This window comes from Anabrus simplex, chromosome 12 (genome assembly GCF_040414725.1).
Source record: "Anabrus simplex isolate iqAnaSimp1 chromosome 12, ASM4041472v1, whole genome shotgun sequence".
NCBI lineage: Eukaryota > Metazoa > Arthropoda > Insecta > Orthoptera > Tettigoniidae > Anabrus > Anabrus simplex.
The window spans coordinates 70,946,803-70,973,927 of NC_090276.1; the positions used below are offsets into that span (position 1 = coordinate 70,946,803).

The following is a 27,125-nucleotide window of genomic DNA, read 5'->3' on the forward strand; positions in this document are numbered from 1 at the left end:
AGGCAGTTTACGTCAAAATACCAAGAGATAAAAACTGGACGACCTCTAGTTGCATGTTCCACAACGCCACACGCTTAATGCGGCCCTTTGCATTAGTAAGCCTCGTTTTGGAAACCATAGTAGTATGCTGGCATTTGGTAGAGTAGCACTAGAGTCGCTGTCAATACATTGACTATGGCTCGTGTGTTCAGTAACGACAAATACACTGGCACAATTTTAATACATGTAGAATCTGGGTCAAAATGCATCTGAAGCTCACAAACGGTCTGCGCAGCAGTTTCGAAATAGCCGCCTGCCTTCTATACTCGTATTTCGCCGAACAGAGTAGCAATTAAGAGGTAATAGTTCGTTCGTTCAAGGCTTAAGGCGACCACACACGGAAAGCTATGCTAAGTACTGTCAAGCTATGTTGTACTATATCACGAATAAAAAGCTAAGGTACACTATGTTAGGCAGCCTACAAATGATTGCGGATTAATTGAAGAGTACGCTTGTTATTGGCCGCTGTCGTGGAAGATGAAGAAACAGAAAGAGAAGAAGATTCTGAATACATCAAATTAGGAGGAGAACAATTCATGGTGAATTTCATCATTTGATTCAAGCAATACGCGGAAATGATGAAAAATTAAAAATTATTTCGTCTAAATCAGGAACAGTCTCGTGAACTTCCCTCTGTTAGTGAGTACGTTATTAAAAATGAATGTGAAGTACCCAAATTATAGAATGTAGAGTCAAAATGTATGTAAAAGCAATAAACGATACGCACCATCAATTTCCAGAGTTTCATTTGTTTCTTGCCAACAGTTATCTTTCATTGTTATCCTTAATAATTCAACAGGCAAGTATATTTTTGTATCTCTTCAATCAGTCTTTCTTCCTTTCGTCTGCCGTCCATAAAAATTATCAAACACACAAGAAAAGAAAGCAATATAGTAGCTACTGCCTTGAGGTAATTCACGAAAGCCACATACATGCTAGACGCCGGGCAGTAAAGTGATTATGCGCATGCACGAAGCCAGCTACAGCTATGAAAATCGCCGGCGATCTGTAAAATTTAGCTTGCCATCGTTTAGGTTAGAATAGCTTAGGATAGCAGTCTGTGTGTGCCATTCCATGTAACTTCATTGGAGCGATATTTTTCTTGGATCGCGTAGCATAGCGTATGTTAGCTTAGCATTCTGTGTGTGTGGTGGCCTTCATACCGCATACAAGAAACTTTTTGGTAGTGTGGAATCACTGCACGTGCATAAATTAATGAATTATTAAAGGTTATATTCTGCGTCTTTGTCGTATTCGCAAGTACACCCTGTTACGTAGCGTGTGTAGTAAAATGAGTGCTACTTGCATCACTTCCAAAATACAGCACCTTATAGTGCTCCTTTGTAAACTAGCGACTAGGCAACCCATTCATCGCTAGTGCATGCGGGACACTTACAAGTAGAAAGTACGGGGCTTCACGGCCGTCTGGTGAACACACCATTATCATGGTCAATTTTATGCGGCTCTTATGAGAGGAAATTTTGGATACAAAGTTATTTTCTAATTAGACAAGTAAATTAAAATCTCTACTGCTCCATAAACTGAGTAATAATAATGTTGCCACTAATTTCAGGTTCCTGCATAATAATAAGCTGCAGCGACTTCCAGTTGGAGCCTTCAAAAACCTGGAATCCTTGAAAAGACTGTAAGTATATAAATATAATGTGTATCTGAAACCTTTTTAACAAGCATCAGGATGGTCATGTTGTGCAAACCGCATGTCTAGAAAGTACATTATTTCGAAGAAATAAGTGTTTGTATTACGGAACTTGTGAAGCAGGCGGTAAGAAGTCGTTAGACGCACGACAGCGAGCGTGTGACTGATAATGGGAGCGAAGTAGACGGCGGTACACTGATTGGAACAAAGCGGTAGAAGTTTGTTTGCTTCATGAGCAAAATGCCTGGAGGCAAAGAGCATCATATATGGCTCACCGCAGTCTACGGTTACTCTGGTCTGTTGACGACAGTTCGTAACTTCTCATTCCTCCCAGGCAGAGAACCAGTGCTACCACAGTACGATCCTCTCAATACTGTCACGATTTACAAGCCCTTGATAAAGTTACGAACTGCGCTGTTTGCTGTAGACATGTAATACAAAATATTGTGTGTTCATAACCATTGATAGAACACGCCTTTACCATTTTGAAACTTGCTCTGACGATCTGTAGTCTCATTTTCCTGGCAACATGGCACCTCTTCTCACTGATGCAGAACAATCCATATCTCTATCCTACAGAGATACCCATTATTACATTCCTTAAAACTATTTCGGGTACACCCTCTACACGGTTTTAATAAGTACAGCTTTTATCAGAAATGTTCAAAAACTAGGTGAGTATTCCAGACACACGTGCCTCAATAAGCACTGAAATATATTTCGCTACGGGAAAACCAAATGATCATAAATATGTCTTTCAGTAGAACATGTTACGCAAGGTTGCCTAGCAACCGTGCGGGCTGCGATGTAAAGTATTGGTAGATGGCCATGACATGCATCCCTCAAGGTACTGTTGCTAGGTAACATCAAGTCACACATTTTGCTATATGACACTACTGTATTTCGTTTCCCATATTTTCGGATGATCCCCAGCCACAATATATATGTATGTAGTATTGTTAACGTAGACTATGTTTGTTATTTGGCTGATTTCTGTTGTTACGTGATCCTGGGCACGACTACCATTCATTCAGTCGTTAACTTCCCGGATTCATCCGGTCCTTTTATTGACCTCGGTAGGCTGTGTAACTACAGGTTCTGAACTTAAAGGATTTTGTATTATTAGTCATCGTTAGGGCCAATAAGGACCGCAAGATCTCAACTGTTCGTCTTCTTGCGGGCCCACCAGATGTTCATCCTTTCGTAGTGTGCTTTCTTTCATGCATCAGAATGGACATGCTTCAGTCGAGTTGGGACTTCTTCTTGATGAACCTGTCTGAGTTTGTGTTTGAGTGGTGCTCGCAGTTGAACGTCTGTTTCTATGACTCCATACTTTAAAATATCCTCATTGATCTCCACCAACCAAGGAGGAATCGTTTTAAGACTTCTGAAGTAGGATAATAAACGTTTACAGATTCTTTGAGCTGGCAATCTGAAGAGGTGAGCGTAGAAAGTTATCCTTTTTTTCCGGATTACGCTTGATATTTTTTCGGTGCGGATGTATATTTCTACATTGTTCCAAAGTCTGTAAACAACATATTTGAGGTTGTGACGAAGATTAATATTATTTATAATTTAAGTCATGCCGAATAAATGGGCTAACCCTGAAAATCAAATATGTCAAGATAAGTGCTGCATGAAAATGAAAATCCAGAATCTGTTTCCAGTCATTCGACTGAATGCAATGAATGATGCCCCATCTAGCGGCGATGATAGGAATTATAGCGGCTGCCAAACCCTGTCGCACTCCTCTGGGGAAATGATTAATGACTGACAAATGAAATGGTATTGCAGAATGTTGCTGGAATTAAAGATCACAGGGAAAATCAGAGTTCCCGGAGAAAAACTGTCCCATCTCAGCTCTGTCCAGCACAAATCTCACGTGGAGTGACCGGGATTTGAACCACGGAACCCAGCGATGAGAGGCCGGCGCGCTACCGCCTGAACCATAAGTGCTGCATCTCTCGTCTGTAATGATAACCAATTTTTAAATTTATCTGAGCCCAAACGATCGTATTGCGTTGTATACAGAAAGAAAAAGTCATTCTGGTGTTTCACGGAATAATGTTTCTATAATGGTAAGAACGGGCTAACCAATCATCGCGCCACATCTGGTCTCTTGTGGAAAGTAACGCAACTCTTACATAACCAGGAGAGTCAACGTAGAGTAAAATACTATAAATGAAAAAAGCATTAATAAATACGTTTTATAAAGTGTGCGATAAGCAGCATTTATAGCTTTTAAAAGATAAAATGTTCACATGATAATACTCATATAATTTTAAGAAACGAATAAGTAAAAACTACTTCAGTTGTGGTTTTTACACGATGTTTTTCTTGGTGTGCTACACAGAAACAATGGGGGAAATAGGAAAGGAAAATGTTGAAAATGTTCAGAAAAGCTAGACGAGGGATTTAATGAATACTTTAAGGCGGTGGTGAATAGAAATGTTTTTATATACAAGTTATATTTTGTGAATGTTCAAGCAAATGTTCGAATAATATTTTTTTTCATTCAAGTATTAGTGTCTGGGAGGAATAGACCTCACAATAAAGAGAACCGTATGTAACAAATATCAGTTTATACAGACTGCTTGAATCACATGTTCAAAAAATTAATAAAAATAATTATTCATTTTGCTTCAACTTCATTCACAAAACGTAATTTTTTCTCCTTTTTAAAGAAGTGTGAGTTAGCCCGTTATAAATTATTTTATTTATTTATTTATTTATTTATTTATTTATTTATTTATTTATTTATTTATTTATTTATTTATTTATTTATTTATTTATTTATTTATTTATTTATTTATTTATTTATTTATTTATTTATTTATTTATTTATTTTACTTTTAGAACACTTTTACTGTGCGCATTCTCATTTCTGAATTTATTTCACTTAAGAGTTCATCTCAAAAACTATTTATCTTCTTTCTCTGTATGTTACAATTGTTTTGGTTAGTTAAATTTAGTGTCTAGAATGCTACGTTGGAGTTGGGATTGCGAACAGAAATGTACAGATCTGAGTTTATAAGATTAGTTTTCTCGCAACGCGTTGAGCAAGTTGTTCCGTTTATGAGATCTTGTTTACGTTGCAATTAGTACTATTGGATTGCTCTCTTGAGAACAGACCTAACTGGTAATGTTAAAATGTATGCACAATAAGTCGTCGTATTCATGAGCGTGCTAGTAAACTTGTACCACCGGGTGGTGAATAAGTTCTGCTGTACTGCAGGAGTAACAAGCGAGCTTCTATTTAACGTTCAATTGAGAAAAATAACCTGTTGTTCTTTTACGTTTTCTTGATTTCTGCATCCGTTATTATCGGTATTGTAATTTAGTTTTTTTGTTCCCTTCTGGTATTTATATTATTTTCTTTTCATCAATCAAGTAGGCCTCCTCCACTAGACTTTGTAGTGGAAGAAATTCCCGTTAACACTGGAATTCATAAATATTATGCATGAAAAAAGTCAATATTATTTTATTTTGCTCCTACAAACTGCTCCATTGTTTTTTGAATCCAAAAATACGTACGGGTAGATTATTGGGGTTACAATGCATGTATGTACCTTTTAAGGCTACGTGTCTTCTTACTGAGAATTCTCGTTTGAAGTTCCAACTATTCTACTTGCTTTCTTCTTGTTGTTGGGTACAGAAAGTAACTGGGCCTAGGTCCGTGAATGGGTCGTTTAATCTTGTCTACGAACAGTTACGAAATCATCCGGACACATTTTATGTATATTTACGAATGACTACAAAACGTTCTGTTTACTAAAATTCAAGTAACACTGCAAAAGCAGGTCACCAACTATAGAAAATGCATATCATCCAAAGAACGACTAGTCGTTACTTTGAGGTGAGTGAAAGACCAACGTATCCTTTTGTTTTTGGTACATACTTCAATTTTCATTTAAAGAAAAAATGCGCGCAAATCCAGTTAAAAGTGAACAAAAGGTACATCAAGTACAAAAGAAAGTTCGCGTTTCTACCTGGATAGAAGCTTGGAGAAACAGACCAGTTCGTCCGCTAGGATAGACGCGTAGCCAAGTCAAGCAGAGCGCTCGGTGCGGCCACTTCCATTCGTCCTCGGGAGTTCGTTCGCTTGGATGCGACTATCCACCACCAAGTCACCTCTGCTCCGGACGTAACCGAAGAAGAAATTTATTTTTACTTCATTTTTTACAAGTTGCTTTACGTCACACCGACACAGATAGGTCTTATGGTGACAATGGGATAGGAAAGGGCTAGGAATGGGAAGGAAGTGGCCGTGGCCTTAATTAAGATACAGCCCCAGCATTTGCCTTGTGTGAAAATAGGAAACCACGGAAAACCATCTTCTGGGCTGGCAACAGTGGGGTTGGAACCCACTATCTCCCGAATGCAAGCTCACATCTGCGCGACCTTAGCCTCACGGCCAACTACTGGGTGAGACGTAATTTAAAAATGGTGCCGCCTTTTTAGCAACGCCCACATTATATTCGCCCAGTATTCACGCATTATCTGGCTCTGTTTCCCCCTTCTTTCCTTTGTCTAGAGGGCGCCTGTTTTCTTACATGATGGTCTGTCCGGAAACCTCTTTTGTTTGATTATTCTTCTGAAAGGTGCTCAATTTCTGATATTTTCAGTTACTCTCCGTTCCTGTACGTCTGTTTCCACTTCTGTTTGCCATGGTCTCCATATCTTCCAGTAGTTGAGAAGCCGGTAGGTCATCCTAGTTGGGTTCATCCTCGTGACATGTCCATAGAAAGTCAGACGTCTCTTCCTGGCTCTGTCTGTGATTTTTTCAGTATAACTATAGCTCGTGGTTTGCTCGCCTTCAGTACTCGCCATCTATTTTGATCGGTCCTAGTATCTTTCTCAAGATCTTCCTCTCCTTCAACTCCAGTTTGTCCAACATCCTTTCCAGATCAGTATCAAGCATTCTGTGGCGTATAGGGCTTCTTGTAGGATAACTGTCTGGTAGTACCTTAATTTGGTGCTACGAAAGACATTTCGTGTTATAAATATTCTTGGTCAGTCGATATGCTAACTCTAACTTGTTAATCCGGGTTGTTAGTGCCACCCCATCTGACAAATTGGATTCCAAACATTCTCCCAGTTGACTTTCACAATCTGGCACTGTTCCAACTGGGAGTATCACTGATGTTGGTGAAGTATTTTGTCTTTTTTAGAGACAGCTGTAATCCCACTCTGGAAACCTGGTATTTAAGTGCATTGAGCTGTTTCAGAGCTATTTCTACTGAGTTCGCCAGAAGTGCCATGATTCTATGCTTTCCCGTGTTTTGAAGAGAATGGACGATTGCGAAATATTGTGTTTGCATTCCTTCCTCTCTTTCTGTCTTTCCCTCCATCTTCCTTTTTTTCCTTCACCCTGTATTCTGAAGAGTACTCACTGTCCTCTATGAAAAAGTAACCCTCTATGTCCAGCTCTGTAATGAGGCAATCAGTTAAAGTTTCTTCTCTTCCAGTACGCGTTACATTTAACCTTGCTTTCCTCTTGTAGACGCCTGGACAGCAACGCACTCGTCTGTGACTGTGAGATGATGTGGCTGGTGAAGATGTTAAAGGACAAGCTGAAGAAGACGCAAGCAGCAGCTACTTGCCAATTTCCGGTGAACATGCAGGGCAAGTCTCTATCCACCATGACAGAGAGTGATTTCCACTGCAGTAAGTATAATATTTCAAACTTAAAATAAGATTCCGTTTATCTGTTACATTTCTTTATATTAGTAGACATATGGCATTTAATATTCAAAAACATTCTATTTATCTGTCCCTTGCACAAGTAAGTTTCATTGGTTCCTAAGTCTTGTAACCCACGCAACAAACCTGTCTAAAGAGTTGCATAAATAACGGGCGTTTTAAAAGGTATCGGGTGTTCAGTGCGGCATAGCACTGGCTGTAATCATCGTAGGATTCTAAACTTCCGTAGATAAGCTAACTAAGCACTGCCCTCGCGAATTATGTCACGAAAATTATTAGTACCAAGCCTTGCCACCAGGCGAAAATACGGCGCTGTAAGCAGTGGTGAAGTCGCTGAAAAAAGCAGATCAAAGATCAAACGCATGATAACGATAATTCTGCCACGTTTATTAGGATTTATGGCTACAAACACTGTTCGATATGGCCTCCAACACGCATGGTCGACAGTTGCCCGCAGCAGAAAGACATTGCATTGTATGGCAACAAATATGTCCACAACCAGAAGTTACATGGATTTAGGTCGGAGGATACTGAAGACCACGCATCTGGAAAATGCCCAGAAATGTTGCGTTCGTTATTGAAGGTTTCTGTCAGCAGATCTTTCACCGGTGGAGTGACCAGTGGTTTTGCCCCACCTTGAATGAAAATAACTGTGTGGTCACAGTCGCGTTCCTGCAAAACTGCAATCGCATGTTGCTCAAGAGGATTCCTATAATGTGCAGATGTCACTGTACACCTAACAGGCCCGCGAGGCGTCATCTCCTCAAAGAAAAACGGATCAAGAATGCAGTGGCGGTTCGTGCATGAAGGGCTTTTGGGCACCGCCCCACCGCCTTTTCAAAAACATTTAAAGTTATTTCACTCTGTAATTGTTTACATAAAGAGATGGAGAAATGTAGCGAAGTCGAAATGATAGTGGTGTGCTGTTCGGTTATACAATGTTATCTTTATTATTTCGGCTGTAAATATTCTGCTTTTCTATTTTCAAGAAATTGGCAACGGCTTTCAGACCGTGACTGTTGTCCAGCACGCTTGGTGTTTTTGTATTTAGTCGTGAGGCGTTCGGACTGTGGCAGCAGAGCTCTGAGCAGGTCCCACACATTGCAGGGTGCGGGAGGAGCCTGGAAGAACGATGTAGGCTTGTCAGGGGAAGGAAGAGTGTAGGCGGGTGTATGGTCTGTGCGGCAGAGCCCTCAGTATGTTCCCAGAGTTTAGCAAGGGTGCGGGGTGCGGGATGCTGGAGGAGCCTGGAAGAACGATGTAGGCTTGTCAGGGGAAGGAGGAGTGCAGGCGGGTGTATGGTCTGTCCGGCAGAGCCCTCAGTATGTTCCCAGAGTTTAGCAAGGGTGCGGGGTGCGGGATGCTGGAGGAGCCTGGAAGAACGATGTAGGCTTGTCAGGGGAAGGAGGAGCGCAGGGGGGGTGTACTGTAAGTGCTGAACGGCGTAGCCCTCAGAACAACGCCAACCACTTTACAATATACCTAGGCTTTTCCCCCCACGCCTTATATTAATTGTTGTTATAGATTAATTTCAAAACATTTTACAAAACAATGAATTCCATTACAGTGACTATTTAAACAATTCAGTTCTATAAAGAAAGCGGGGTAGCAGCCTTTCGGTAGTTGCAAGGGCGGCAGTCTAGATGATTGACTGATACGGCCTTGTAATAATACTCAACATGGCTTAGCTGTGTTGATACTGCTACACGGCTGAAAGCAACGGGAAACTACAGCCGTAACCACCTCCCGAGGACATGCAGCTCTCTCTGTATGAATGATGGACTGATGATGGCTTCCTCCCGGGTAAAATATTCCGGAGGTAAACTAGTCCCCCATTCGGATCTCCGGGTGGGGACTACACGAGAGGGGGCGATCATCAGGAAGATGGATACTAACATTCTGCGAGTCGGAGCGTGGAATGTTAGAAGTTTGAATCGTTGTGGTAGGTTAGAGAATCTGAAAAGGGAGATGGATAGGCTAAAGTTAGATGTAGTTGGTATAAGTGAAGTACGTTGGCAGGAAGAACAGGATTTTTGGTCAGGCGACTACCGAATTATCAACACGAAATCAAACAGGGGTAATGCAGGAGTTGGTTTAATAATGAATAAGAAAATAGGGCAGCGGATAAGCTACTACGACCAGCATAGTAAAAGAATTATTGTCGCCAAGATAGACACCAAACCAATGCCCACCACAATAGTGCAGGTCTATATGCCTACTAGTTCAGCGGATGATGAAGAAATTGAAAGAATATATGAGGAGATAGAAGATTTAATACAATATGTCAAAGGCGACGAGAATCTAATTGTGATGGGAGACTGGAACGCAGTGGTAGGCCAAGGAAGAGAAGGTAGCACAGTAGGAGAATTTGGATTGGGACAAAGGAACGAAAGAGGAAGTCGGCTGGTTGAATTCTGCACTGACCATAATTTAGTCCTCGCCAATACTTGGTTCAAACACCACAAACGACGGCTGTATACGTGGACGAGACCTGGAGACACTAGAAGGTATCAAATAGACTTCATTATGATTAGGCAGAGATTCAGAAACCAGGTGTTGGATTGCAAAACTTTCCCAGGAGCAGACGTGGACTCTGACCACAACTTGTTGGTCATGAAATGCCGTCTGAAGTTGAAGAAATTGAAGAAAGGAAAGAATGCAAAAAGATGGGATCTAGACAAGTTGAAAGAAAAGAGTGTGATGGATTGTTTCAAGGAACATGTTGCACAAGGACTAAATGAAAAGGCCGAAGGAAACACAGTAGAGGACGAGTGGAGAGTCATGAAAAATGAAGTCAGTAGGGCTGCTGAAGAAATGTTAGGAAGGAAGAAAAGATCAACTAAGAATCAGTGGATAACTCAGGAGATACTAGACCTGATTGAAGAACGACGAAAATACAAGAATGCTAGAAATGAAGAGGGCAGAAAAGAATACAGGCGATTAAAGATTGAAGTGGATAGAAAGTGCAAGGTAGCTAAGGAAGAATGGCTGAAGGAGAAGTGCAAGGATGTCGAAGGCTGTATGGTCCTGGGAAAGGTAGATGCTGCATACAGGAAAATCAAGGAAACCTTTGGAGAAAGGAAATCTAGGTGCATGAATATTAAGAGCTCAGATGGAAAGCCACTTCTAGGGAAAGAAGACAAAGCAGAAAGATGGCAGGAGCATATCCAACAGTTGTATCAAGGTAATGATGTAGATAATTTCGTTCTGGAACATGAAGAGGCTGTTGATGCTGATGAAATGGGAGACCCAATTTTGAGATCAGAGTTTGACAGAGCTGTGAGTGACCTAAATAGGAACAAGGCACCTGGAATTGATGATATTCCCTTTGAATTACTGACTGCCTTAGGAGAAACCAGCATGGTAAGGTTATTTCATTTAGTGTGCAAGATGTATGAGACAGGAGAAGTCCCATCCGATTTTCGGCAGAATGTTGTTATACCTATTCCCAAGAAAGCTGGTGCTGACAGGTGTGAAAACTACCGCACTATTAGTTTAGTATGTCATGCCTGCAAAATTTTAACACGTATTATTTACAGAAGAATGGAAAAACAAGTTGAAGCTGAGTTGGGGGAAGATCAATTTGGCTTCAGAAGAAATGTAGGAACACGTGAAGCAATCCTGACTTTACGTCTGATCTTAGAGGATCGAATCAAGAAGGACAAGCCCACGTACATGGCATTCGTAGATCTAGAAAAGGCATTCGATAATGTTGATTGGACCAGGCTATTTATGATTCTGAAGATGATAGGGATCAGATACCGTGAACGAAGAATTATCTACAACCTGTATAAAAATCAGTCTGCAGTGATAAGAATCGAGGGCTATGAAAAAGAAGCAGCAATCCAGAAAGGAGTGAGGCAAGGCTGCAGTTTGTCTCCTCTCCTTTTCAATGTTTACATAGAACAGGCAGTAAAGGAAATCAAAGAGAAATTTGGAAAGGGAATCACAGTCCAAGGAGAGGAAATCAAAACCTTGAGATTTGCCGATGATATTGTTATTTTATCTGAGACTGCAGAAGATCTCAAGAAGTTGCTGAATGGTATGGATGAAGTCTTAGGTAAGGAGTACAAGATGAAAATAAATAAGTCCAAAACAAAAGTAATGGAGTGCAGTCGAACGAAGGCAGGTGATGTAGGAAATATTAGATTAGGAAACGAAGTCTTAAAGGAAGTAGATGAATACTGTTACTTGGGTAGTAAAATAACCAACGATGGCAGAAGTAAGGAGGACATAAAATGCAGACTAGCACAAGCAAGGAAGAGCTTTCTTAGGAAAAGAAATTTGCTCATTTCAAACATTGATATCGGAATTAGAAAGATGTTTTTGAAGACTTTTGTGTGGAGCGTGGCATTGTATGGAAGTGAAACATGGACGATAACTAGCTCAAAAAGAAAGAGAATAGAAGCTTTTGAAATGTGGTGTTACAGAAGAATGCTGAAGGTGAGATGGATAGATCGAATCACGAATGAAGAGATACTGAATCGAATTGGTGAGAGGAGATCGATTTGGCTAAATTTGACGAGAAGAAGAGATAGAATGATAGGACACATCTTAAGACACCCAGGACTTGTTCAGTTGGTTTTTGAAGGAAGTGTAGGTGGTAAGAACGGTAGGGGTAGACCAAGATATGAATATACCAAGCAGATTAGAGCAGGTGTAGGATGCAATAGTTTCGTAGAAATGAAAAGGTTAGCACAGGATAGGGTGGCATGGCGAGCTGCATCAAACCAGTCTATGGACTGATGACTCAAACAACAAAGAACTTAAAATAAAAAATTTAAATGTAACCATAACGTGACGACACTATTTGTTGTGTGAGCAAATTGTTAAATACGTTGCCATGCTTTGAAATTTGAGCAAGGAGAGAGAAATTCGAGAGTGCACAGATTTGTTTTCATGAATGTTGTTATTACCTCTTTTGAAAAAAAATATTTATTGGCATTAGGTCTCGGAAGACCATGCGGCATTTTTTACCGTATCACTTGTGATTGTGATCATTGAAACAGTGCAGTGCCATAATAGTCGAGATTCCATTAGCTGTTAGCCTATTAATGTGTGTGTATAAATGCCATTGTAGTGTAGTTAATTCATTAATAAATGTTGTAATGCTAGCAGATTTCTATTCAGTTAGTGCCATCGGATTATTATTATTATTATTATTATTATTATTATTATTATTCATCTGGTCAGTGAAAATTCGACCGATTGCGGAGGGGAAAGAGATGACGGCACAGCCCTGTCAGAGTAAAATGTCACGAACCGCCACTGCAAGAATGAAGGAGCTTGTATAACCACACCAAACAGTCATATAAGCTGAATGCAATGGTTGTTTCTGCAACAGCCAAGGAACTGACACAAGACACTTCCGCCGGAAGAACATTCTGACGTCAGTGTTACGGAAAATTGCAATTTCGGACTGCTTGTAGCGCCATATTTTCGCCTAGCAGCAAAATTTGGAACGAATAATGTTTGGGGTATAATAAACGAGTGCATAGCTTTGTTATCATACAGTATATACAAGATTTCAGACGCCTGCGATGATTACAGCCCGTGCTGAACATCACATGTGGACCACCCGGTATAACCAAATACCTCCTTTCCTTACAGCGGTGTAACGCAGGCTACAAGATCTCGACATCTTCGTCAATAAGGTTACGATCTAATCTACTTACGCATAAAAAGGATTATGGCTCTCGTTTTCATATGATTAATATAACGGAGAATCGTAATGCCATATTAGAGCTACCTGTTTACACAAACTTATAAAATACATTGTAGATCGTCTTGAGATACTTAGAAAAGATTTCAAATCGTAAGTTATGGACAGCTCTAACAAACTAAAAAAAAAATTTGAAAATCACTTCTGGCCTAAACGCAGTTCCGGGAAAACAGTCTAAAATCGCTCCTTTCTTAGCTCGTTTTCTTCTTGATTCAAATCCTAGCCAAATTGACGTATTTACATAATTCTTTCTGTAATGTTTTCCTTGGTTCAATACTCTCCTTTTTTTTTTTTTTTTTTTTTTTGAAAAATATCCACAGCGAATGTAGTTATAAGGGGTTAAGTGAAACTCTGCATTAACTCGCATTAGCGCTCTTAGTGGCAGAAAAAACTCAGACTGCTAATCGTATCGACCAGGTAACGTTGATTAAGAAAAGGACTGTAATTTTTAGCAATAAATAACGAACATATTCTCGTACTTTATTATATTTTATTTACCTAAAATTCGTGGCTCATATCCCTAGGATGTTTTTAACATTGAGTTGCTTGTCTGAAGGACTAGAATTGTGGATTTTTTTTTACACTCTGCATGCTATCGTATTAAGCAAGACTCAATAATGTTATTGTTCGTTTACGTCCGACTAACTAATTTTGACGGGTTTTGGAGACGCCGAGGTGCCAGAGTTTTGTCCCGTAGGAGGTCTTTTACGTGCCAGTAAATCTGCCGACAATATGCTGATGTAATTGAGCACCTTCAAATACCACTGGACTGAGCCAGGATCGAACCTGCCAAGTTGGGGTCAGAAGGCCAGCGCCCCAACCATCTGAGCCACTCAGCCCGGGTAATGTCATAGAATATGGATGAAGTGTCGCTAAAACCAAACTTCTCTTGTACTGTGTAGAACAACCGCCATTCAAACATTTCTGCTATGCGTAGAGACAACTCCCTACGGTTTGCGACACTGGATCCAATGGGCAGTATTGGGTGGGAGAGTGGACAATCCAAGGGGGCAGCAATTAGCACGGTCCAATTTCTAACACACAAAAACGCATCCTGTCTTCTCTGTAGGCTAGTTCGCTTACTGACTGACTGACACACCGGAAGCAAGGCCTGCTATCAGTTCCGGCAAATTAACGCGACACTCGAGACAATACAACCATTACGTCTCTCATTGACAGGAGGTTGCGGCAGATTGACGACTTCCTATGGCCTCAAACAAGTATCAAACCCCACCCTTCATAAATAGCTTCCTCCGTATCTCGCACAACCTTTTTTCATTTGACACGTTGTGATGGCTTCTTCTTTATAACCCACCTCTCAGAAACTACATTGGGAACCATGGATGAGAAAAGTTTCTTCCAATGGTAGCTTCTTCTTCTTCTTCTTCTTTTTATGATAATAATAATAATAATAATAATAATAATAATAATAATAATAATAATAATAATAATAATTCTACCCGGGGTACACCATCTCCGGCAAATTAAACTGCAAGCCTTTCATAAGCTTGCACTAGTGTATGACGAGACAGTTTGGTTTTCAACTGTTAGATGTCTCTATCTTCGGTTTAAGTGCCCCCTCTAGCGGGATTAACTATAATTAATTTTTAAAGAAAAGTTTATTTTTGCCGTTGGCAAACCTTAGATTTTGAGTTGTCAACACTTCTGCTGGTTCCTTCTTCAATAGTAATCAACCTATGAGAAACTTGTAAATATTTTCTCTATCCAATTAAAATTGGGGTATATGTAAAGGAATCCACCCTATCAGTAAAGAGCTCTGGAAGCTTCCCATCAAAAATACTATAAAAGCTGGGAGCTGTAGGGCCATATTGTATGAATTGCTCATGTTATTGTGAGTGCAGCGTGTTCGGAAGGCCCAGCAACTCAAAGTAATGGCAGAATTCTCATAAACGTGTGATAGCTCCTGCGGATAGCTTGAGGGGAAGGTTTAAATCTTTTTTAATTGTGTAACGTTCTAAATTTGGTGGTTTAAATGTAGAATGTTCGGCCATTCTGAGGACTCTATTCTATTCCCTACTGGGAAATATGTGATGTAAAGGAACAAAGAGCGATTACCCTCTGTTGGTTCCCATTCAACTTGGCATGGAGTGACTACGGTTTTCAAACATTCTAAATTCCTTTAAACACATTTGGCTTTAATATTTCATTCTTAGTCTCCCGCTGTAGAATAGGTCTAGGCTTTGTATCATTGGGTCATGAAGCCCACTTAGGGTTTTATCTATTTCCATAAGGAGGGCAAATGTTTTGCCTCCTAGCATTTTGCCTATGGCCACTCGTGTTCAACCTTTTCTTTTTACACTAAGGCCGCTTAGTATGGGCAATTGCGCCCCTGCAAATGTATAGGTACGTGTAGAGTTTCTGGGGTTAGTTCCCCTTTGGGAACAGTGAAACACATAACTGTTGAGCAATAGATAGCCCAATCGAGGCAACTGTGTGTAAATACTTTAAGTAAGGACAACCGATAGGTTATAAGTGCGCCATGAGAAAACTGATGCCTCTGCGAGGCTGGACTGTGATTTAGTTGGAGCGCAGACTCCTACGAACTGTATCTTCCTGGAGCTTTTCTAGCTCTTATAAAATTGTGTACCTGGCAAGAGCACTAACGCTCTTTTCTATGTAAATCAACCAAATTATTAACAACTCTAAATTTTGTACCTGCTTTTCCGACTTTCAAGTCCTTGTTATTGTTGTATTATTTAGATTTTCTATTTATCAAATTTTAAACTAGAAAAAAAGAGGAAAGGAATAAAATTTCAAAATGTGTTGTGTTAAGTTCTGCTCTAATTAATTCGTTGTCCACCCATTCACCCCCAGGCGTCTCTCACCCCCCTGTGATCCACGAAAACCGCGTAACAATAATAATAAGAAGAAGAAGAAGAAAATAATGGGTCATGAAATTTGACCTTATTTTTTCGGAAACGAAAGCGTATTTACCTAAACCCTTATACAAGAGTTACTGTAGACTGAAGATCTTTGAAATCGGTTGGACGCAGGGTCTTGGTCACTCGTCAGACCTGATCCTGGTATCCTAGAATAGAAACAATGTAAGGACGACCTCAGAATACTTACTCAATTAAGTGTGTAATTCTCTGCTGTATTATTCTGATCCATGGAATTAAAATTATTGATTTATTGGCATATATGTCTTATGGCTGCGGCTCGTCTGAAATTAGCGATATAATGACTCGAAGTTATCTAGCAACCATGCAGGCTGTTATGTGAAGTACTCATGGATGGCCATGCTTGAGAGACATATATAGAAAAGGCTCTGTACCTGTGGTTTCCCAATGCTTGAAGAGATCCACGCCACGTATATTATTATCCTTATGAGTCAGTGTCAAGTCTGCACTCCGTGGTTAGCCGGTTCGAGTCCCGTTGGTCAAAAAGTATTTCACCGTCAGAATGTTGGCCGGCAGGGTAGGAGAGGTGATGGTACACAGAGACTGCGTGCGAAAAGCCAGGATAAAATTTCAAACATTTCCACAATGTTCATATGGAGTGTGTACGTTTGACGCCGTTGATGTTAATTCGTCCGTCGGATGGGGATGTAAAGCTTTGAGCAGCCCTCTTGGTTGTTATTCGGCGAGAGCAGGCTGCGTACCGACACCGCGTTTCACCCTCTCCCTACCTCATTATTATCAACCCACATCCAGATGCGCAGGTCGCCCATGGGTATCAAATAGAAAGACCTGCACCAGGCGACCCGAACATGTACTCGGATACTCCTAGGGTGGCGTGCACCAACCAAGAGTAAGTTCAACATCTGTATAAAAGTACTCTTGAAGTCAGCATTCGGCGACTTCCATACGAGAGTAAATTACTTCCGAAGTATTTTAGTCCTTTCAGATACTCCTAGACTAAATTACTACAAGAGTAAAATGTTGAAGAGCACCATCTTGTAGATTACTAAAGAAGTAAATAACGTACGAATATAGGTTAGAATTTACTCTCACGTCGTGCATGGAGTAAGCTAAGTTTAGACTTGTTGACTAATGATAATATCGTGCCGTGTATGAGAGGAAACACGTTTCAAACGTGTTTATAGATTACTTAGATTATATTGACGATCTCGACGCAGTAAATGATGGGAAATGTAATAGTGCGTAGGCCTGCAGTGCGTGAAAGGCGAGAGCCGTGTAATGTGAACACGGCGAGTTTCAGGAACGTTTTTTTTTTTTTTTTTTTGCTAGGGGCTTTACGTCGCACCGACACAGATAGGTCTTATGGCGGCGATGGGATAGGAAAGTACAAGGAGTTGGAAGGAAGCGGCCGTGGCCTTAATTAAGGTACAGCCCCAGCATTTGCCTGGTGTGAAAATGGGAAACCACGGAAAACCATTTTCAGGGCTGCCGATAGTGGGATTCGAACCTACTATCTCCCGGATGCAAGCTCACAGCCGCGCGCCAGGAACGTTTTTGGTCTTGGGAAGGAATCCTTTACTTTCCTTCTAAATCTACTTGGAGATCACTTACAGCTGAATTCCTGTCTTAATCTTGTTGTATCTCTCAAATTACAGTTGCTGTGTGTCCTACGAGTGTTTCGTACCGGAACATTTCAGTACAGTTGCAGGTGATCTAATTAACGTTTACCGCACAACTGCTAGCCGTATCTTTCATCGCGTGGTTAAAGCACTAGTTGAGGCTAAGAGGGAGGTACGCCTTCAAATGATGATGATTGTTCGGAAAATAAAAGGATATTCTTCACGCTGGCAGGTTTCTACACATCGTGGGTGCAATTGACTGTGACTGCACGCACATTCCCATTTATTGCCCTCTCGGTGGCAACGATGAACTTTGCAGAAATCGGGAAAGGTTTTTTTTTTTTTTTTTCAATTTGCTTAACGTCGCACCGGCACAGATAGGTCTTATGGGAACGATAGGGGAGGAAAGGCCTAGGGATTGGGAAGCGGCCGTGGCCTTAAGGTAGGGCCTACAGACCCAGCATTTGCCTGGTGTGAAAATGGGAAAATTTCGCTGTGGATGTAGGCCATCTGTATGAAGAAACCGCCATCAGTTTTAATTTTTCCCGCGTGTCCATGACTTTCTGCTTTGCTTCCGTCTTTGCTTTTAAGTCCTTCTACAGAATCTTAACTTGCTTTTCACTGCGTTTTCCGCCACTCGAAGCATTGAATGCTTTCGTCACGACTTTCCATGAATTTCTTTTCTTATCCAGCATCTTTATGTTGTGTTTCTTACACCTTATATCCTTTGCATAGATCGTCATTATCTCTATTAACAAGCATTTATCTTTTTCGCTTACGTTTTATCCCCGTTTCCTATCGCACATAACCTTATCTATTTAGATTTCTTTAAAGAAGATACACGAACACAGCACTACTCCGCGAGTAACGAACGCTACTTCTGTAGTAGTAACTAAAAGAGTAGATTGTACTTCAACTCTCCGACGTTACTTCCGGAGTAAATAACTCCCGTAGTAATTTACTTCTGTAGTATGGACTTGTTTAGCAAACGCTACTTCCGTAGTAATTTACTCCAAGATGGTGCAGGCCACCCCTAGAGTAAAAGCCGTACGATTAGTAAACAAGCTAGCTCTCGGTCATAATTTGACTACCACTAAATGTTTCCATTCCTCCCCTGAAGGGGAAGGCGGGCCTCCTAGACGGTGACTCCGTCTCTCAGGCCGGGAGATTTGTTACGGAGAAGATGTGCGGAGAAGGTGAGACAGTTGGTGGCTTAGCCTATACTAGGAACTGGCCCAGCAATGGTATTAGTGCAAGAGAATGGAAAACCACGGAAAACCATTGTCAGGACAGCCGACTGTGGGGACACGAATGCAGAGGCGTAGAACCCCAGCTCTGCCGTGGCCCCTCCTCTGATCGGTTGGTCGGTCGGAGTGCAGAGCGCTCGGACCAGTATTATGAGGCTCTCCATTTTATCGGATGAGAGATTCTCCCTTAATTGTTGTAATACTAAAGTTCTGATTACCAATCTATTTAGCTTCTGCCAGTTAAAATATCTATAGCACGCAACTTTGTAATCAGTTACAGTTAGACGTACTAGTTTTTGTAACAAGATGGGACAAACAATAGCAGGTCAAGAGCGAGCACCATCTGGGGGATGAAATGACAATTAGTTGTGTACTGCAAACACGGCCGTTGAGGTCGCCTGTAATACAAGTTGCTAGTTTGCGGGCTTTGCGAGTTTAGAGTTTCATAGAGAATAACAGTCTAAACACAGAGCGAATCTAGTGCATTATGCATGCCAAATATTTGTTTTCCATCCTATCAAAACATTAAACAACAGAACTCGCTGTCTGGAACAGTTGCTTTGCACGAATGACAAGGCCCTCTGAAACTTTAAACCCGCTGCTTAACAACACACGATGTTCTAGTTTATTACAGAGAGTTTTTAAATTCATTTTGTACCAAAGTTCTTTTTACCTTTTCAGGTTATTTCGGATATCAAAAGACGCGTTAAGTTATTTCATACCGAGCGAGTTGGCCGTGTGGTTAGTGTCTTGCAGCTGTGAGCGTCCATTCGAGAGATATAGGGTTCGAATCCCACAGGCCTGAAGATGGTTTTTCGTGGTTTCCCATTTTCACACCAGGCAAATGCTGGGGCTGTATCTTAAGGCCACGGCCGTTTCTTTCCCATACCTAGCCCTTTCCTCCCCCATCGTCGTCATAAGACATATCTGTGTTGGAGCGACGTAAAGCAAATTTGCTTACATCTACAGTTTGAATATTAGATATCGTATTAAAAGTCTGTATATTTTTTCGCTCATATCTCTTCTCCATGGCAGTGATCCAGCGTTGCTAAGTAGTCTGAAGTAGGTTCTTACGCTGCTATTGCATGTGGTGGTGGTGGTGATTATTGTTTTAAGAGGAAGTACAACTAGGCAACCATCCTCTATATAACACTAATCAGAGAGAAAAATGGAAGGGATCCGACACTTCGAAAAATGAAGATATCGGCCAAAGAAGGACAAGGGCCACGAAGGGCGTGAAAATGAAAGACTCCCTAGCCCTCGCAAACCTAATAGCGTCGGGGTCGGTAAAGAACAAGAGTTGACCAAGGGAGGTCGGATAGGATAGATGAAAGTGAGGAGCCTGACACAAGTAAGTGGAAGCAATGCCAGGACTCAGCTAAGGGCCCCGTGGTCGCCAACCCACGCTCCAAATTTCAGAGCCCCTGGGGCCCCTTTTAGTCGCCTCTTACGACAGGCAGGGGATACCGTGGGTGTTATTCTACCGCCCCCACCCACAGGGGGATATTGCGTGTGGCAATTCCAGCAAAGTGTAGTACCGTTAAGGTACCATAGCAGGCGGCTAGTCAGACAGTCCCCTCTTAACTAAAATCAATATTCTTGTATAAGGCAAAGAATTAAGTTTAGGTTATTACTTCAGAAACTAGTTTAATCTTGGGGTATTTGCGTACACATAAGCGCAGAATTACAGAGTTACAGAAAAATACTTTATATCTGCGCTTCAAATATCATTCGATATATCGACAATTGTGAGTAATATGACTTTGAATTGCGTCGGCTTCTCATCGCTGGGTTCCGTACTTCAAATCTCGGTCACTCCATGTGAGATTTGTGCTGGACAAAGCGGAGGTGGGACAGGTTTTTCTCCGGTTACTCCGGTTTTCCCTGTCGACTTTCATTCCAGCAACACACTCCACTATCATTTCATCTGTCAGTTATTAATAATTGTCTCAGACGAGTGCGACAGGCCTCGGTAGCCGGCAAAATTCCTATCCTCGCCGCATGATGGGGACTTTATTCCTTCCATCCGTAACCCGGTCACTGACTGTAAAACAGGTTGTAGATTTTCATTCATGACTTCGAGATTGTCTGACAGTTAAGTGGTAAAGTGCTGAACTACAGAATACAAACAAACACCGCCAAACAACGTTAGGAGTATACTCTAACTGGGGTCTTACCAGAGACTTACATACCCTCTCCTTTACATCCTTACTACAACCCCTTAATACTCGCATAACCATAATCCGTAACTTTTATTTACAGCCTAGTTAATTAGATTACCCCATTGAAACTTTTTCCTTATACTGGGCGCGGTAAAATAACACCCACGGTATCCCCTGCCTGTCGTAAGAGTTGGCTAAAAGGGGACGAGGTGTTATTTCCAAGGGAGCGTGGGTGGGCGACCACGGGGCTCTTAGCTGAGTCCTGGCAGTTCTTCCACTTAACTTGTGCCAGGCTCCTCACATTCATCTATCCTATCCGACCTCCCTTGGTCAACTCTTGTTCTTTTCCGACCGCGACGGTATTAGGTTGCGAGGCCCGGAGGGTCTTTCATTTTCACGCCGCTGAGGCTCTTGTCTCTCTTTGGCCGATACCTTCTTTTCAAGTGTCCCATCCCTTCCATTTTTACCCTCTGATTAGTGTTAACAGAGGATGGTTGCCTTGCCTACTTGTACTTCCTCTTAAAACAATAATCACTACCACTAACACCTAATCATCTTCATTCGGGTGATCATATAATCGAAGCAGGGAAAGGTTACAGACGTCTTTACATGGTTATGCGAGTATTTAGGAGTTATAGTAAGGATGTAAAGGAGGGGGTGTATAAGTCTCTGGTAAGACCGCAGTTAGAGTATGGCTCCAGTGCACGGGATCCTCGCCAGCAAAGCAGTACTATTTGTTCTGGATCATTTCCGAAAAAGGAGTAGCGTTACGAAAATGTTGCAAACTTTGGACTGGGAAGACTTGGGAGTAAGGAGAGGAGATGATCGACTAAGCGGTATGTTCAATGCTGTCAGTGGAGGGATGGCGTGGAATGACATAAACAGAAGAATAATCTTGAGTGGAGCTTTTAAAAGTAGGAAAGATCATAATATGAAGATAAAGTTGGAATTCAAGAGGACAAATATTCATTTATACGACCAGGACGAAAGAATTGGAATAAATTATCAAGGGAAATGTTCAATAAATTTGCAAATTCGTTAAAAATATTTTAGAAAAAGCTAGGTAATCTGCCACCGTCCTAAATGCAGATTGATTGATTGATTGATTGATTGATTGATTGATTGATTGATTGATTGATTGATTGATTGATTGATTGATTGATTGATTGATTGATTGATTGATCGATCTTCTAATGATGCCGTGAAGTACTTTCACCACCACCATATTATCACTGCGGCTGAGGTTTGTAATTGAACCCAGGCTTTAAGCACGCAATCTAGTGATTAAGAATCTTATACCACCACTTCTAATACCCTGCCGATCAACAATCTGACGATTTTTTTGCACCAACAAGGCTCGAACCGGCACACTGTGGTCAGACGCTTTAACGACCATGGCCACTGACAGACAGTGATTCATAAGGAACAACATTGTACTGAACACAGAACTATGTCACAGTTATGTTACATACTTCCTCTACTGTTCAACTATGAACTTGAGCAAACGCACAGGTGGCATAAATGATTATATGAATTGTACCCATTACATTGTTGCGGTTGAGAATGCTGTCATTCACGGTGGAAATATGAGCGGAGGTAGGTTTCTAAAGCTCTATTCCAGACCCTTCCTTCGCCCTGGCATAACAATGGAGTCTGCTGTCATAGAGACATAAACACACAAGACAGATGGCGGCACCTGTCAAGCAAGCAATCCCGCCTGCCGCACGACATACAGCACAACATTCAGCATTCATGTCTGAGGCCTGTTGAAACAGAACTTCTGTGCCTAGCCCTGAAAGAAACTGTTTTATATGGCAGCTTCTGAATGTGCGAGAGATCTGCAATACATGGAAAGTGTTTTCTGCTCTTAAATGATTCTAAAGGTAAGGTAGATTTCAGAGGAGAGAAGACCACATATATTGCATCTCGATATAATTTAAAAAGTCCTATTGCTAACTGTGTTATTGAAACCAGAAGAACTATCTTTCTTTAGAGAAAATAAAGGCAAGATTCCTAAAACAAATATAATGCGTACCTTTGAACATGCAATCGACATTAGTGTACGAGCTCTATAAAGCACTATTCTATTAATCACCACCCAGTTGGCAGATTCCATATCTGTTGTTTACCTAGCCTTTTCTTAATTAATTGCAAAGAATTTGGAAATTTATTGAACATCTCCCTTGGCAAATTATTCCAATCCCCTACTCCTCTTCCTATAAATGAATATTTGCTCCAATTTTTCATCTTGAATTCCAACTTTATCTTCATATTTTGATCTTTCCTATTTTTAAAAACACCACTCTGATTCATTCGTCTACTAATGCATTCTACGCCATCTCCCCACGGACAGCTCGGAACACACCACTTAGTCGAGCAGCTCGTCTCCTTTCTTCCAAGTCTTCCCAGCCGAAACTACGCAACATTTTCGTAACGCTACTCTTTTGTCGGAAATAAATTGTAATGAAGCCCTTAGACGACCTGCGTGTTCTGATGAGCATGAAATGATGATGAAGACGTCACATACACCCAGCCCCCGTGCTAGTGGAATTAACCACTTATAGTTAAAATTCCCGACCCTACCGGGAATCCAACCCGGGACCCCTGGGACCAAAGACCAGCACGCTAACCTTTTAACCGTGGAGACGGACTCTTTTGTCGGAAATCACCCAGAACAAAATCGAGATGCTTTTCTGTGGATTTTGTCCAGTTTCCGAATCAAGTAATCCTGGTGAGGGTCCCATACACTGGAACCATACTCTAGTTGGGGTGTTACCAGAGACTTAGATGTCCTCTCCTTTACATCCTTACTACAACCACTAAATACCCGCATAACCATTTGCAGAGATCTGTGTCCTCCTGTTTCTGTGATTACCCCAATGACGATCTTTCCATGTATTAACAACTAGGTACTTCCAGTGATCCCTTAAAAGATTATTATTATTATTATTATTATTATTATTATTATTATTATTATTATTATTATTATTATTATTATTGAAGGACATTTAAATTAATCTGTTAAATGATGCTTCAAAAGAATGGAATCACGAAACTGGCATAATCTTTCTAAAGCTGTTTCGTGATGAAAGTAGCTTATCTTTGAGTACGCTATGTTAGGTTAGGTAAGACACAAGAACGTGTCAATGACATGACGTACTTAATCTACAGAGAAAGTAAAGCACTGAATCTTATCAATTGTAAAGCTTCCGGTGATCTAAGAATTTCATTTAAGTTGGTGTCCTGTCTTGTTATTTCAGAGAAACCAAAAATCCTTGAAGATCCCCGGGATGTGGAAGTTAATTTTGGAGGCACAGCTTTCTTCTCGTGTAAGGCAGAGGGAGATCCTGCACCGGACATCATCTGGATGAGAGACAGGTGAGCATTTAATAACTTTTGTCAACAGTCTTCGTCTTGTTAGCGTGTATCCCGCGATGGTGCCGGGCCCGCTTTTACCTATCAACAGCTTCTTCGGATTTGAGGTCTATTACTTGGATGTCTCCTCCCTGGTTCTGTAGAACTACTGTCTCTTCAGCCGGCTGGCCACGGGGCCGATTTCCTCCAGGCACTTCACAAAACTATAACACGATCGCCGGAGAAAATATAGTGCATACATTACGGTGTTCTGACTAATATAGCCACTGGACGGATATATTACGTACTAAACCAAGGGACGTAACGAGTGGCATCCTGTGGCCGTATAAGGACAACGGAACAGAACGTAACTCGGCAAGGCCATGTTGCATATCCTATGCTTCTGCCTGTACGTCTTGCAGGCAACCATACCTTTCAGGGGACGCTCACTTAATTTTGCTATTTACTTTACGTCCCACCGACACAGATAGGTCTTATGGTGACGAGGGGATAGGAAAGGCCTAGGAATGGGAAGGAATCAGACGTGGCCTTAATTAAGGTACAGTCCCAGCATTTTCCAGGTGTGAAAATGCGAAACCACGGAAAACCATCTTCAGGGCTGCCGACAGTGGAGTTCGAACCCACTATCTCCCGGATGCAAGCTCATAGCTGCGCACCCCTAACCGCACGACCAACTCGCCCGGTACGTTCACTTAAAATGGTGTCGGGGATGTGTGTATTATGATACCGTACTGATTTTGTTAAACTACCAAACCGTTCCATTTCATGGACCTTAGTAAGTATCGATTAAATGTCTTTCTGTAACTATGTGTTTGTTTGTTTGTTTGTTTGTTTGTTTGTTTGTTTGTTTGTTTGTTTGTTTGTTTGTTTGTTTGTTTGTTTGTTTGCTCAAGTATACCGAAAAAATGACGGGACATACTGTTATGAAATTTGGCATATATTTTACAGTTGTGTTAACTTAGATGCTGTGCTAGTTATTACGCTATTCAAAGGAGGAAGGGATGGCTAAGAGGGGGGGATTGAAATGGTCTCATGATATTTTGTCCGATTCGTTGGTTGAATGGTCAGCGTTCTGGACTTCTCTTCAGAGGGTCCCGGGTTCGATTCCCGGCCGGGTCGGGGATTTAAACCTTCATTGGTTAATTCCATTGGCCCGAGGGCTGGGTGTTTGTGTTGTCCCCAACATCCATGCAACTCACACACCACAAATAACACTATACTCCACCACAATAATACGCAGTTACCTACACATGACAGATGCCGCCCACCCTCCTCGGAGGGTCTGCCTTACAAGGGCTGCATTGTTGGGGTATTACCAGAGACTTAGATGAAATAGCCACACGAAATTATTACCATTATGTTATTTTGAAAGCGATCAGAGAGCTAGGTTTATTTAGAAGTCTTTCTAACAGAAACTTGTGTTAAATTTAATTTCTAGTATTTTATATTCTGACAGGTCTTTTCATAGAAACCACTTTGACTACGAATAACCTAGGAAACTCAAAACAAAAAAATATTGAGAAATGAAATATAATTACCTTCCGGCAGTATTTTTGGGTTATGCTAAAAATTATATATAATTTGCTCGTATTTAAACAACTTTCGTCCCTTTTCACAATACGTGGGAACTTATTTAATCATTCAACGAAAAATATCTTTGCTTTGGAAAAACGTGAGATAAATCTACATCATGTTAGTAACATTCAGAACCTTTGTTGTTATAATAATAATAATAATAATAATAATAATAATAATAATAATAATAATAATAATAATAATAATAATAATAATAATAGACTTCCTTGGACATCTACTCCGGACACTAGAAAATAGGATCACCAGGAGAATTGTAGAAAAATTACGGGAAAATAAGAACAACATTAGACATACAGTATTACAGAAATCAAGGAAGATAGCAGGAAACTACAAATTACAATAGATTAATTTAAACACTAAAGAAGTAAAACCAAGAACTCATAGACATGCAATCATGATCAACAGACGGACAATGGGACGGGTGGTTTCGGACGAAGAAAGTTAAGACCCGTGAGAATGGAGAAGTATTGGGCTGACAGAAAACTGAAAAACCCTTTTTATAAAATTGATAAATTCGTCCAATAAATAAATTAAAACCGTAAATAAATAAATAAATAAATAAATAAATAAATAAATAAATAAATAGCCCTGTGAATCCCCTTAGGGCTATGCAGTGTTCAGTTTAACTCATGAGGTGAGCAGATCCTGAGGAGCAGGTTATTTCCTAGTTCGTTTCGTAGAAATATATTACTGCATGTTGTACACTTGTGCAGTCTCACCTCCGAGTCGATGCAATTGTGTTTTTCGAGAGCAACAATTCGCGAAAACGTATTGGTACATTATTGACACTTGTACTGTTTATCCCCAGGGAGGGTTGAAATTCCTTCTTGGTCATCCAATAAAGGCTATAATGTTTTGTTTTTTTTTTTTTTTGTTTTTTTTTTTTTTTTTGCAAGTTGCTTTACGTCGCACCGACACAGATAGGTCTTATGGCGACGATGGGACAGGAAAGGGCTAGGAGTGGGAAGGAAGCGTCCGTGGCCTTAATTAAGGTACAGCCCCAGCATTTGCTTGGTGTGAAAATGGGAACCCACAGAAAACCATCTTCAGGGCTGCCGACAGTGGGGTTCGAACCCACCATCTCCCGAATACTGGATACTGGCCGCACTTAAGCGACTGAAGC

The 27,125-nt window shown here is 40.9% G+C and overlaps 1 protein-coding gene across 1 annotated transcript in view; it reads left to right on the plus strand.

Moving 5' to 3' along the window:
* Pxn (Peroxidasin) overlaps nucleotides 1-27,125 on the plus strand; it is a 296,390-nt gene that overhangs the window by 191,104 nt on the left and 78,161 nt on the right. Inside the window, exons 5-7 of the mRNA XM_067156835.2 lie at nucleotides 1,613-1,684; nucleotides 7,200-7,363; nucleotides 24,292-24,409. Of these exons, the coding sequence (XP_067012936.2) occupies nucleotides 1,613-1,684; nucleotides 7,200-7,363; nucleotides 24,292-24,409 (354 nt within the window). The remainder of the gene's footprint in view (nucleotides 1-1,612; nucleotides 1,685-7,199; nucleotides 7,364-24,291; nucleotides 24,410-27,125) is intronic.